This window comes from Haemorhous mexicanus, chromosome 13, assembly GCF_027477595.1.
Source record: "Haemorhous mexicanus isolate bHaeMex1 chromosome 13, bHaeMex1.pri, whole genome shotgun sequence".
Classification (NCBI taxonomy): Eukaryota; Metazoa; Chordata; class Aves; order Passeriformes; family Fringillidae; genus Haemorhous; species Haemorhous mexicanus.
Genome location: NC_082353.1, coordinates 2,332,019 through 2,346,983, shown reverse-complemented (window position 1 = coordinate 2,346,983; position 14,965 = coordinate 2,332,019). Strand labels below are relative to the sequence as shown.

Genomic DNA, 14,965 nt, shown 5'->3' with positions numbered 1-14,965 from the left:
AGATGCAGAGAAACTGTACTTGGGTTGTGGACAAACTCCTGCACTGGTCAGTCAATATCATTGCCTTTTCGGGGATTACTTGAACCAAGAGATCTGAATTCAGTACAAATTCAGTGATCCTTCTGTTTGATTGTTTTATTTCCCTTCTAGAACCTAGAGATTATAAAGCACATTACTGGTTTTATTGTGAGCCATTTGTATTTGTTCATTAATGGTATGATTTAATGCAGTCTCAAAACAAACTGATGTTTACCCTGGCAGTCTTATAGGCCATATTGCAATACAGTATATTACTATGAAGTACTGACTTTCTTCTGTTACATGAGAATTTCTCTATTACAGAGCTCACTTTTTTCCTTTTATCAAAATTGAAGTCAAAGTGCAATTCAGCTTTATTTCATGAGAATTATGCAAAACCAGATTAAACAAGTGATGTTATGATCTGTCAAGAAACACCATTTGTAAAGTAAAGCAGGTTCATCAAACTGTCTTTTAAAAAGCCATCCGGACTTCATCCAGGGTCTTGGAAAATTAATCCTTTGCAAGAATACAAGAAGTGCATTCATAGGTTCCCCAGGATCTTCTGTAAAAAGTATTTTTCATTTGATACAGTATTGCTGTTATTGTGCAAGTAAAAGTAGCATAATACTGGAGCAAGGTTTTTGAGACAATATCCTTTGGTCAGGTTCTTGTTTCATGTTACCATTTGGTGTATCTGTAGATTGAGCAAAGTTACTTCTGTTGGCAGTTTGCTTTTTTCCAGTCCTTGCTAATGTCTGACTTGTTTTTACTCCCCTGTTGCCATATGAATATGTAAACAGGTTCTTACAGATGCAGATTTTTTCCTTCTGAGACTCAGTGGGTGTTTTGGTTGGTCTGGGTGTAATTGTGAAGTATGTATGATGACAAGTACGGATGGGCTGTGTGGTAAGATTTTCATTGGTGTTCTGATGCAAACAGCATTTTTAACTCATTGACTCTGTTAACTCTTTATACACTAACAGTGATGAAAATACATAAATATCTTGCAGACTCAATCTTGCACAACTCTATGCCAGTCTTAGTCGTATGGAATGTAGAACAAAAGTATTGCATTTGTAAAACATTGCTAGGGCAGAGTTAATAATAGATCTTATATAAGAGTTCACTTGCTTCTGTCTGGTACCAGATTCTTGGTTGCTTCACAGGACGATATTTTGATGGTGTTTTGATTAAATGCTCTTACTTGGCACAATACAAAATGTCATTTGCCATTTTAAAAATGAAGCCTCTGAAGTAAATATGTTTTAAATATTACCTTTTAAGGTGCTGCAGCATCTAATAGCTAGCATTTTTTAAGAGCTGCTCTCTCATATAGCTATATGGTTTACAGTATCTGCACTATCTTAGAGGCTGGGTTTGTTTTTTTTTTTTTTAGTTTGCAGTGATTTTATAAGACTGATTAATATTATGTTTGTATTTATAAAAGTTTCCAATTAAGCTGTTCTAGGATCAAAGTAAACCTGACCTTATGAAACGATACATATACAAAGCAGAATATATATATGTTTTCTTAGAAGAGAAATATGCATTTAATGGCTTTCAGAAATACTGTTTCACAGCATATTTGAGTATTTCTTTTCTTTCATTCTGTTGTTCATTTCTCCAGTTTTTGTTCTGTAGAGGAATGTTTTGCATACTGCCGTGAAGTCAGCTTTGTTTCAGAGCTGTACTTTATGCACAGGACTTGTTTCTGGGAGTGGAGGTTGATAACGTCCCATTCACTGGGCTCTGCTGCCATTCATAAGCTGTGTGCTGCTCTTGGGAACTGGCAACCCATCCCCAGAACAGCTGGCATGTGGGTGAGTGGAGCCACACCTCCTGCTGTGCTGGATGGACACTACAGACAGTTAAGTAGCAGCATTGTCAGAGCATCTCTCTCCTTTTTTGCTTTGTTCAAGTCACTGTAGAACTCGATACAAAGCAGAACCAACCAAGGAGTTTGCAGTCAAGTCTTGCAGATGACTGGACAAGGTGGTGGACCAACCACCCCTATTTCAGTCTGTTCGGTCCTAAATCTGCATTCCTCTGACACAGGAAATAAAAGAATGAAACTAACAGCATGTGCATGCTGCTCTGCTATAATCATTAAGTTTTAGCAGCAGAGACTGTCAACTGCACTTTACAAGCCATGCTGAGTGACTTGCAGAAAGTCCAATTACCAGCCATGAGCCAAGCTACCTGTGGAACCTAAATACACCAGCTGTCTGCCTATTCTCTCTGCAAAGTATTTTAAGAAGCAGTTAAGCCCTCTAAATGCTAAATTTGAGAATCAAGTCCCATTATACAAGATCATGATCTCATGGAAATCAATGGGAAATTTATTTTCTGTTTGCTTGGTTTTATTCGCTTTGTTACAAGATGTTAAGTAAATAATACAAATTTGTTTTAGTGGTATCTTACCTCCAAATAGCCATCAGTGAGCCCACGCTGGGCTTGTAACTTACTTGATTATTAAGGGCATGAGGACAGAGTGAGCAGGAGAGTTGATCTTGGAAAAGGTGCATGTTTGTTCTCAGGGGCTAGAATAAGTGACCTGTCGAGGCAAAGCCTCTGTTCTCAAGAAGCTAAAGCCCCCAAGGGCCTGCTGTTAGCAGCAGTCTTTCAGGCCATTGTATAGCACTAGAAATAAAGGCAGTAATTCCCAGGATCAATTCTTGCTGTAATGTTGGACTGATAAGAATTATGAAAACTCTGGTAATGTTTATTTGTTTCATACTCAGTTTCTGCTTTTCTAGCAGACATCTTTGTGTCCAGACAGAACAGACAGGTTGCTTTTTGTGCTCTTAGTAAACTAAAATACAATCTACAAAACAGCAAATATGTTCCATGATATCTCTGGCTTGCAGGAAAATCAAAGTTATCATGTGCATAAATGACAAATGCTTTCCAGAGCCAACTTCACCTTTCCTTATGAAAGAGTGAATTTAACATGTTAATTTACTATTTATTGTCCTTCGTTATGTATTTTTCTGTATGAATGAAGTAGCCAGAAGAAAATTGGATGATTCGCCTCTGTGTTTCTTTGGCCAAAAGTCTTTAATTAAATTGGAATTAAATTGCTGAAGTTCCAGCAACTATAAAATGTAATTATGTTATTTAGACCTTTTTCCATCATGATTTTAATTCAACTGAGGGCTGTAATTTCAAAAAAAAAAAAAAAAAATAAACACAGTCCTGCGCCCTTTTCCTGACATCAACAGATACTTGTTTCACCTTTGTCTCTTGAACCAGAACTGCCAATGCTATATTCCTAGTCACTAAAAGGGAATGATCCAAGCTGAAAATGTGTCCATTATTGTAGGTTCATTTACAAGCACATTAGTTCCTTCCTTCAGAGTTCTCTGCTATTCTGTTATTCTGTTCATCAAGGTGAAGTCTGCAGCAAGGAACGGGCAGAAATAAAAGGGTAGGAGAAGCAAGAGGGATGACTGGACTTCCCTATCAGAGGTCACATGGAGCTGTGGTTTTGCACTTGCCATTTGACACCAGACAGGCTTTTTTATGGTAAATTGTTTCATAGCTGGTACCATCTGGCTGGATCAAGGGTATAGGCCAGGTCACAGTGAGTTTGTGGTGCTTTCACCCTGAGTAGCTTTAAGATCTCTCTTAAGAGTGAGACTGTTCCTAAATTTTGTTTTAGCAACCTTCATCCCTGACAATTCCTTGGCAATTGGGTTATTGAAATAGAGCTGTCAATAACAGTGGTCAGGTAGGAAGTTGCAACTGCTTCTGCTGTAGAGGTTTTCAGTATTAGTGGGGTTTAGGTTACATTAGTAAAAAACTTGTTGATCAAAAACCAGGCAGGCAGCAGTGTTTATTGTCAGCATCATGATGCAACTCAGAATAAAATATTAAAAATGTGTGGACTGTCAGCAAAAATGGTTCATTATCTGACCTAATTTGTCTTCCAATAGCATTTTTTCAGGACTCCTGCAAGGTAAAGGGTAACTTTTCCTTTTAATCTGTTTCCATTTGTATATCACTTTCCTGTCAGCTTTCTACTTAAGTGGCTGCTGTTTTCCCCAGCCTGTATAATTACAGATGATTGCTGCTGAGGGCATTACAATTATTTGTGAGGTTACACCTGCCCTTTCTTAGTAAATGAAGCATCCTTAAGTGACACTTTGACTGTGTGGATTGTGTGGAATTAAGGAAGACTTGACCAGCTGGCTCCAATGTCACTTTGTGCAGTTGCAGACAATGTGGCATCAGTGTCAGCAGCTCCCAGGGCACTTCCTCCTGGGCTTGCAACTGCACAATCCACTGAAGGAAGAGCTGCTGCTCCAGGCACTTTGTATGGAGGAGAGCACGGCAGCTCAGTAATTGATACCTGCAGGACCAATCGCCTTCCTGGACACCCGAGACAGGCTGTGTGCTTCTGCCAGCAAGGGATCCTTTGCTTCTCCCCTCCTTGGAAAAAGCAGGCATGTAGCCCCAACGAGTCTCAGCTTGAGAATACTTTTTCACTGCTTGACTGAAGAGCAGGACTTGTAGAGACAAAGTACTTGTATGTACCCTTTAAGTATGACTTACCAAGTCTGATATGTTATCTTGTCACAAGCTGATTTTCAAAGATAATATATTCGAAATATCTTTCCATTAAAAGGGGAAAATGACAAAGAGCTGAATGGTTAGGCAAATGCCCTGCCACATCACATGGGCCTGTGAGAGAGGTGGGTAATCAGGAAGAATTTCCTGTGTTGGTAGTTGTCCCCAGTATATATACCCTCAGGAGCTGGCTCTAAGATCAAGTTACATACTCTCTGAATTGAATGATGTTCTCAACTGATTATCAACTATTTCATTACCACTAGTGTTCTTAGTCTTGGATGCAGGGCAGGATTTCCATTAAATACATACTAGGTAAGAGTGGAGATTAGGGGATTGTTTTAGAATGGGATGGGAGTGATTATTGTTTCCTCACAGCACCTGAAATTGTATCTTTTTTTGTGACCAAAGTAGAAAGGCATGAAATGCAAACTCTGCTACTGCTCATATTCTGGTTCTTTGGTGAAGTGTTTGAATTCCAGTATAAAAGAGGTGTTCCTGAAGTGAATTAAACCAATGTCAATTCAGTTACATCACAGAGCCATTTAGAATGCAAGTGAATGCTTGTATGCTCTTCTCTCAAGTTCAGCAAGCTCTACTTTTGCATTTTAGTTATTTCTAGTTCAGTGATAGCACAGAGAGAGCTGAATGGTTTGCTGCTGTTCAGGGCAGGGGCTATCCATTTATCCATGCTACTAAAAGAGAGGAGTTTGCAGCCTTCAGCAAAGAGATCACTGTACAAACTGATTGTTAGCAAAAATGGTTAACAACTAATAAATAACCACATAATTTTATTATTAAACCAGTTGTCTCCAGCAGGGGAATACTTAAAGTAAGAAGACAACTTTTGTTTGTAGTTTTCCATATTCTTTTAATGAATACTTTTGGCATATACCTTATATTTTAGATTTAATTTTGTTTCTGGTCTGGTCATTCCATATTGGAGAAGTATCTCAGCAACCTGGCTTTTCCTCCTGAGCTATCACACTATCAATATCTTTCTTTTTACTGATAGGGCTGCCATTGAAATATTTCTGTTATTTTCTAGTGTATGTTGCTTTCTGAGTCAAATGTAGATGGCACCCAAACAGCATCGTTAATGTTTCTCTGTCAGATCTGAGTTTCCTTTCAAAAGGTTGAGAAATAACTCTTTGCAGTTGCTTTCAATATTTCTGTAGTACAATGACATATTTTGTTTCTTTAACAGGATTGCACGTTCTTCACTCGGAAGGAAATCCTTCGGTAAGGAAATTCTTTTAAATTTCTCCTTTGTGATCCATGTGGAAGGGGCTAAATCTTTTTATCTGATTGGTGAGGAAAACAGATAAAGCCTGTTGTTCTGCAGGTATTAATTGTATAGAATAGAGTGGGATTGGATTTAAGATACACTTATAATGTATAATTGTCGTAAGGTGGTGATCAGCTTAGAGTATCCTAGACTATTTTAGGGTTGTGCCAGTGGCTTGTATGAAAGAGACTTGCTGCTTTTCTGCTCAGTGATACCAGTGAGGGCACATCCTGCAGTTAGTGTAGAATCCAGAGGTGTTTCTACATGTCTGAGGTGAAATTTTAGTGAGCCGGAACAAAATGGGTTATGACTCGCTGGTTAATTAGCATTTACTGATTTAGCATCTCCCTGTCTCAGTGAAGGGGCAGCCAGGTACTGCTGGGCACTTATTTACCCTGCAGGATGCTCACAGGGCTCATAGGAGGAAATGCAGGTTGAGTCCTCTTTAGGCTGAACTGAATTTCTTGTGCAGCTGCCCACTTCAGTGAGATGATCCAACAAGGAGCATCCTTACAAAAAGGAAAAAAAAAAGAGAAAGCTCTGTCTGTCTCACCATCCATTTGCATGGCTGTTAATGATTGTTGTGTAGGTGGGGATGAAGGAATGAATATGGCAGCTTCAATTTAGATTGCTATAAACTGATGTAAGCCAGTGTGAGACTGCAATTAGGTGAAATGGGCTAAGTGTTTTCATGTGTCCCTACAGGGAAAGTAGCCCATCAAAACCCCAAACAACAGTAAATCTATTTTCTGCTGGTTTAATAAGCTGAATCAGCTCTCTGAAGGATCAGAGGAGTGCCAAAGCTGGCAAGAGAGCCACAGCAAGCAAACACAACTGAAAATGAGGGAGAGCATTCCCTACCAATTAGACTGACTTACACACTGACCTTCGAGTGCAAGGCTTTGGTGTCAACAGCAGCTCAAGTCAACATAAATCCAGGCTGTGGTCAGAGGGGTTGAAGACACATCTTTTGATTAGTAATCTGAGTGTGGATAATGTGCAAATTATTAGAAAATAGTATAACTTATTAATTTAAAGTGAAGAAAAGTTTAACACAAATTGCTGAAAATGGATCTAGGGAAAAATATAAAGTAAGACTGCAGCAGAGGCAAGTGTGCCTGGTGAAAGGGAAGAATAGAAACCATAGCTCACTGTTGGTGTTTGATAGCTGTTTATCACCAGAAAACCTAAATGCACTCCTAAGTCTTGGTTAAAGATGATTAATTTTTGGAAGTGCTGATCACAGCTATGAGCATTCAGTCATGGTCCCAGGGCAAGAACATATTAAAGAATGTTGGTTACTGTAGACATATTTATGTTATCACTGACTCAAAACATTATCTAAGATATTAATGGGACAGCTGACAAATTTTTAGAGCTGTTACTTGCTGCTTTGGAGGTGTTAGGGTTTTGAAAACATGTCCCAGTTTTCTTAAGGAGAATGTGGAAATTTAGACCAATGTGTGTAGCTTCAGGACACAACTCTTCTGCATGGAGAGATGCCAGAACCCACTGGTAGACAAGCCGTCTGGAAGTGCCTAGAACTTAATACATGCTCAGAGGCAGCCACTGCAGATTTGTTAAAATCAAATCCTCCTGTGAGTATCTGCTTTTGTAAGTCGGAGAAAAGAAGCAGCTGCAACATGTCTTTATTTTGGTAAAGACTTCTACATATTCCAGTTTGTAGTAGTCCTTTTCTACTTGTTTAAGTGCACTGAACTCTTGGTCAAAATACCCTGAGCATAGAAAATTGGTGAGAATGGTAAGAAACATTGAGGTGAAGTGAGTTGCAGATGCTATGAAGATCGAGATTTGCTTTTTAAACAGTACTCAGTATGTTAGAGAAATTACTGGAGTCAAAGTGAGCAAAAGAAAATTCACACACTCAAGTCCTAAGAACTGAGAAAAAAATTGCAAGTGCAGAATGGAGTGTATCAAAATAATGGGCTGGGGGGTTAGTGATCTGAGCAAACTGAGCATCATTTTAACAACACCACCCCTACAATGCTCTTGCAAAAAAGAGAAATGCATTTCTAAAATGCATTAGCCTCAGCAGTGTTTATAAAATGGGAGAATTCCAGTCAGCAGTACTGCAACCTCAGTAGGAATAGACTGTCCAGTTTTGGGCATCACGATTTGAAAAAGATTTGTTATCCTGGAAAACATCCTGTAGAGAGATGAAGGGATAAAAAGGAAAAAAATGACGTGAAGAAAATTTGGGAAAACCACTTTAGTTATAGCAATGAATCTGTTTGTATAACGTGCTTCTCGTGATTGTAAGTGGGAACAAATGGTTGAGTTGTCTCTCAAAAGGCATTATTTCTTTTAGTCAGTTTTACAAATCTGATTTTCTGGCAGACTAGGTTTTACTCTAGCAGTAGTGCTTAACTGTTCATCAGCCCATCTGTTTCTGCTTCTCCCTGTAGACTGGTACGGTTTGGCACCCAAACAAACACTCAAATGCAGGTGGTTTTTCATGTCTGTCCTAGCCAAAAAGCACAAAAGTTGCCAATTCAAGTTGTTGTATTACTTGAGAGTGACTTAACCTAGTTAGACAACTGCCAGGGGAATATGGCAATTAATGACCAAGCTGGGCACCATTTGGGACATCAGCAAACCTTTGAACCTTTTGGTAGAAGAAAAATAGTTCTTCTGTTGCCTTGTCTTCTCCTGGTTTGTGGCTTCGTGGCTTGTTCCTCATGGGTGAAAGGTGAGGTGACGGGAGCCCTTCTAGCCAATCCAGCTGAATATTGGATTTTAAATCTGAAATCTGCCAGAGAATTAAGCAGTGGTTCCTTCAAGTGTCTGGAAAGCTTCCTTATAAGGGAGCAAATGCAGCAAACTGCTTGGGAGGCAGCTTGCTGTGGAGCAAGTTGCTACACAAATGGAGGGAGGAGTTAGAAAACAGCTCCTGTTTTTCTTTTAAAGAGTTTGAAGTTTTGTATGCAGAAAGGGGAATTGCCCTATTGTCAGCTTTGGAGGAAAAGGCATCAGCCAAAAGAATTAAATTAGTAGCTCTATACCCTTGTGAATCTTCCTGAGTTTTAGGCAAGAAGCTATAGACACAAAGAATACATATCCTGAAGCTACTGTTGATCTTGATAATTACATTACCATTCTTGTTGTTAAAAATGTTTCTGTATCTTCTATGACTGAAAAGGGAAAAAAAAAAGGGTTTTAGGCAGTCCTTGTATTTCCCTACCATAAACTTTTCCTGTATTATTTTGAAGTCAGATTGTACCTGTTTTGCTAAGGACTGGGAGAGGAGAGAATCCCTGTCAGTGTTGATCTGCATGGAGTCCAGAGTGCTGCTGTACTGTGTCCAGTTCTGGGCTCCCCAGTACAGCTGCTCCAGCATCCACTGACATGGATAGGGGACTGGGGACTCTCCCATGTGGGGGAAGGCTGAGAGACCTGAGATCTGGAGGCTGCAAAGGAGACAGAGGCCCCTGCCAGGAAAAGGGGCAGTGGTACGGACAGAAACACAGGAGGTTCTGGCTGGACACAGGGAAGCACTGTGAGGGTAACCAAGCACTGGAACAGGCTGCCCAGACAGGTTGTGCAATTTCCAGCCTTGCAGATACTCAAAAGCCATCTGGATGTGGCAGCCTGCTCCAGGTGCCCTTGCTGGGCAGGAGGTTGCACCGGTTCATCTCAGGAGCTCCTCACAACCCCAGTCACACTGTGATTCTTGGAATCACCAGCAGAAAAGATGCCTGTGAGAAGGGGTTTGAGTGGCACTTGAGGGAAGGAAAAACATTATAAAGTGTTCTTATCTGTACTCACTATGCATCATGTAGGTCTGGGAACAGCAGGGCACATATATTGGAAGTCTGAGTTTTCATAACTATAACTAGATTTAGAATAAATGTATTATAAATTGTCTGCCATAAACATTTCTCACAATTTCTTTTTAATTTTACTGTAGATTATTTGGGAGGATATTTTTGTAGTATTCTCTTAAATGAATTTGTGCTGCTTCATTTTGCATTGCAAAGATGAATAAATACTTTACATGCTACTAAAAACTAGCAGAAGACTCATCTATCCACTTTTTCTCATCTTATTATGCTGTCTTTTTATAAATCTGATTTCAGTGCCCAGTTATTGTATTTTATTGATACAACTTCAACTGGAAAGCATAAAAGGGGAAAGGCATATCAGTAACAGAATTCCTTCAACTTCCAACTCTTATTGTCTTTCTCACTGTCCTTTGTTCTTTATCTGTTTGTCAAACTGTGGCAATTCAGTGAGTTGTGGTTTCAGTTTCTGACTGAATTTCCTTGTATCATGTTTCCTGTCATTTTGGTTTCAGCTTCACATGGTAGACCACATTCTCTAATAGACTGTTCTAACCTCTTGCAATCCTTGGAAGCAATAATTCACTGAGGAATTGGTGCAGCACAGGGATTTATGCCTCCGTTACAATGTGTAACATTTCACATTTATTGTTGCAAAAACAGTTTGTGCAAGTATGGCATAACTCTGAGACCCTCCGAGTACTTTATCAGTTGCCCCGAAGGCCCCTTCTTTCTCAGTTTCTCAGCCCCAAATTAAAGAACCCCCTTCTTTTTGAGCTAGAGCAGCTTTTTCTCCCTGTGTGGCAGATCTGTAAGTTTTGGTCTGTCTGGCTCTGTTCCCCAGCTGTCCATTAAAGGACTGCAGGACAAGAGAGCATGTGCAGTTCACTGATTTGCATCAGTACAGGGCTGCAGCCTCTGGTACAAGGGTTGTAAATCAGTTCCCATCAGTGCATTCTGTCCTGCATCCTGTGCGGTCTCGTCTTCAATGCTGCTGTTTCTTTTACTTCCAGCCATCTCAGGTGCTTGGAAGGGCTGATTGATGAGACCTGGCTCTTTCCAGGGCTTTATGTTGACTCGTCAGTTCTCCTGCTGGTCTCTGCAGTGGTGAATTCTTCTCTGTGTATTACACAAAGTCCTTCTCCTGTTTCATTCAGCTCTGGCATCAGGACAGGAGCCTATAGCTCTGATTGTGGTGAATAACCAAAAGTACAACTGAACAGCAGCTGTGCACTTCTGGTCTTGCTGCAGGCACTGGTTGTTCCATCCTGTACAACGAGTGTATAGTCAGGTCATGCCACGGCTCCTGTGAACCCATGGTGGGACTGACCATCAGCACTCACTGCCTGCTTTCATTGCTCTAGTTAAGCCATTTGCTGGGGTTTTTTCTGACAGTGCAGAACAATGCCAAGCAATCTAGAATTTAATCTTTGAGATGGTCTTGAGTGTAATGTACACGTCTTTGAATGCATCCCTTTTACTTAGGAATAAATAAATAAATATATATATATATTGCTGAATAAAAATATTTCCCCCTTACAGCATAAATCAAGTGACTGTTGCTGTGGGACCCAACTGGGAAGATATTTATTCATTTCTAAAGGCCACTTTAAAGCCTCCACTTATTTCTGATCAAGGAGCCATTGCAAGCTTTTATCTCTTGTTTTCAGCACTTCTTCAGTGCAGAGTTCCTGTTAAAAAGGCAGCTCAGCCAGCTGTAATGTGTTGTCACTACATTTAATGGTGAAGATAAATGTACACCAGGCCAAGGAAGGAGTGCTCTGTGTTTTAACAGACCAACTGGTGACCTTGGGTACAGTCTGACTCCCTCCCAAAGCTCAAGAGTGAATTTAAATGGTTGCTGCAGGGTGTAAGCTTAGAAATCTCTTTTTTTCAGATCTATTCAGGTAGAGCAGGAGGCTCTGTTGTAAGAGACATCCCAAACTATATTGAACAAATTCCCACAGTGTCATCCTTGCTGACTCTAGGATGCTCCACCTTTGAGAAGTGGGAACAGACTCTGACCTACCTTTTGCCATGTAAAAGACCCAAAGTAGTAAAATGAAAGTTACCATCAATCAAAAGTAGGTTGTGGGGACAAAACTGTGTTGTGGGCTTTGTTCTGAACACAGCACTTTTGGTTTTCGCTGGTTGATGGGCAGCTGAATTGATTTTAAAACTACTGCTGTCTACAGGGGTAAGTCTTGTTCTGCCTTTAGTTTTTCTATTAAATTAATCAATAAACCCCCATTTTCTTCTGCTGCTGCCACAACTGCTTCAGTAACCTCAAGGAGCTAACTGTGAAAATGTCTTTATTTTCAAACACATCAGTTTCCTAAACCTCACTGCACATTCTTAAATGCTAGTGCTTATACAAGGGACATGAGTAGCTGGTGGGCTTCAAATTTCTGCAAGGGCAGATCAGCAGTCTGGGTTTAGACTGGATTAAAATGATACAGAATCACAGCCCTAATCCTTGAATGTTGTACATGAAGCATAAACATATACCAGTACCTGTGGGGTCAGAGCATCATCAGGTAACGAAATTTGCCATTAAATTTACCACCACATTCCCTCCCACTCTCATTTGTTGCAGGGAAGACACTGCCAGTTTTTCATTTCCTGCTTCTATGCAAAGTTAGTAAGGAATCCTGCTGACAAAGAGAGCACATCCAAGAATAGGAAAACGTTTCTGCATGCATCCAGAAGAATCTTTCAAAGGAAATACAGCTGTAGTAGTTATTGCTGCAAAGATAGTGAGGTTGGTCTTGGGCTTCTGAATATACATGATGGTCTTTGTATGATAATGGCAGCTTTTCCAAATCTGTGTGTTCAGAGAGCACTGCAAAACCTTACATTATCTCCCTGACACAACATAAATGTTTCTGTGTCTAGGACAGATAAAGAGGTTTGAGGTTGCTTTCAGACATGCTTTTTGTGAAGGGCATGCTGAGTAAAAGGACAAAAAGCATTTCCTTTAGGTCCACACTGCTCTGAGGTGTTCAGGTCACCTGAAGAACCTTCTGCTTCTCCAAAACAGGAGAAATATCAGAGCCTTTACCAGAGCTTTGTTTCTTCTCTATTTGTAGTTAGGAATTAATGTTATTGAGAGATGTGAGAGAACAGTCAGTAATGAGAGCAGCATTTGGGAAGTGATTACTGATTTGTCATAGTGCACAACACTACAAGGTGTAGTGAAGTATTGCATACAGGCAGGAGGATTATGGGTGTAAATAACCCCGATGTCTACTGAGCTTTACATCATGTTACAGAGTAATTGGTCAGACATGTATTGTTTCCTTGCCAAAAAGTAAGTATTCTCCCAATGCAACATAAGTTATTCAACTAAACTGGAGTTTTGCTGGACCTCCAGTGTGAAGGACTGTGTTCCTTATGACAGGTGGTTTTCTTGGGATCCTGTTAAGAGGCTGAAGCAAGTCTGTTGTTTTTTCTACAAAATCCAGTATTTGATACTGGCAATCCAGTTGATTATAAAAGAGTACATAGTGTCCCTGAAGAACCTTCCAGCATCAAGATCTTACAGAAGGAGAAGGTGTTACTGTCTTTTGTGGTTGTTCAATTGGTTGGGGTTCTTGTTTGTTACTTTGAAGGATAATGGAGTAAGTGCAACATACTATATGTTTGGTATAGGGAAATCTTATGGGCCTTTTCATTGTCTTAAATGCTAATCATGCCATGTGATAAGGCTATTACAAATAGAGTTGCTGGATCTTTGCAGATAAAAGCATGTGGAAGATGTATTTTATTGCTGTAATTTAGTTTGCAGAAGTTAGATCAGAGCCACTTCCTACAGACTCATTTGGATGCTTTAGTGTGAAATCCACTCAGGTAGAAAGCTCTTATATCCACAGCTCTTTGACCGATTTGGTGAATTAACAGCTGAGTTAGTTGGGGAAAACAGGATATGAGAGCCACCCTCAAATCTGCAGTTAGTTACCTGCATGTTTCTGTGTCCAGCACCTGCCTTCCAGACAGTTCTGTCAGCCTGGTCTAGAGCTGGGAGCTGTATCCTTCTTTCAGCTCCCAGAAGGGATGGCTGAACTTCAGTATAAATGGATTGCAATTTCTGTGGACAGGATAGTGAATTCTGTCAGCAAGAGCTGGCAGGTTTGCTATGCACTGATATGGCATGTTATAAAGAGACAAGTCTAATATTAGATAAAGTAAAGAAGGAAATCTTGGCAGTTAAAATAAGCAGGGATCATCAGCTCCTGAATTTCTGAATGTTGTCCACGATGGTCAAGTTTTGCCAATTAGGAGTGCTTTACTTTCTTGAAGACTAGAACGCTATTTCAGTATTCTAGCTTTTAAAAAAGTAGGTAACCCTACTAGATGGACATTGGACTTGAAAGTTTTGTTTTAAGTTTTTCTTTTTAAGTGCTTTTAAGTTGTTTTTTCTGTTGTATTTAGAAGCATCTTTTTAGCTGCTGTTTACAACAGAGAAATCAATTGCTAGAGAGGGAAATGGCTATTGCATCTTGAATTACACAGTATTTATGAAATGTCAGGGTGAGCTGTGGTAAGCAGCTGAAATGTGCTGAGATAGTGGATATCCAATTTCCGGTATGGCACAGAATATTGCTGTGCAGGATGAGGACATCAGTTTCCTACAATGCAGAAAAAATGTGTTTCATTTTATGTGTTCTTTGTGGCACATCATAATAATGAGAAAACAGATGCCTGTAGGTTATTTTACCCTAGTTTTTGAGTTTATTTACACACATGAACCTGAAGCAGTTCAGTTGGGTGCAGAGCTGCTGCAGGTAAAGCTGGGGAAATGAAGGGGTTGCTTATATTCTGCTGTTAAAACATGGTAATCTCTATATGCAATTGTTAGTATGCCTAGTGAGCAAGCAGGATTTTTTGTTAAAGGGAAAGTCAGTCACAAGATATGGCTTTCTAATGCATGCAAGTAGTACATATGCCCTACTGAGAGATCAGAATACACTGTGTTAAGACATAGGACATGACAAATGGGCACTTTCTGTCCTAAGCAGTTTAGGAATTAGGTGTAAGGCTTAACTTCCACATATGATAAGAATTGCCTTTCGTAGTACATGCCTTGGTTCAGGCCTTCTGTACACATACCTGCAGTGCCTAAATGTTACATACACACCGTGGGAAACTCTACTCAGTCACAGACCTCGAGAAACATGGGGCTGTTGGTAGCAGTTATGCTGCATCAAAGCCCTCTTTTTTTCAGAAGATGGGAATTCGGTGGGCTCAGACTTGTGCGCTAAAACCAATGATTAGAGCCTCAGGACAA

At 40.0% G+C, this 14,965-nt stretch overlaps 1 protein-coding gene across 6 annotated transcripts in view; it reads left to right on the top strand.

The window, feature by feature from the left end:
- CIB2 (calcium and integrin binding family member 2) overlaps positions 1-14,965 on the top strand; it is a 39,643-nt gene that overhangs the window by 8,767 nt on the left and 15,911 nt on the right. For 5 of the 6 annotated variants that reach the window (XM_059857875.1, XM_059857872.1, XM_059857874.1 and 2 more), the window contains exon 2: positions 5,798-5,832. Coding sequence is in view for 4 of the 6 variants with exons in the window: in XM_059857872.1 (XP_059713855.1) it covers positions 5,798-5,832 (35 nt within the window). In the remaining 2 variants the exon portion in view is untranslated. Of the gene's footprint in view, positions 1-1,796; positions 1,889-5,797; positions 5,833-14,965 lie in introns of those variants that run through there. The other variant, XM_059857876.1, reaches the window with a different exon arrangement.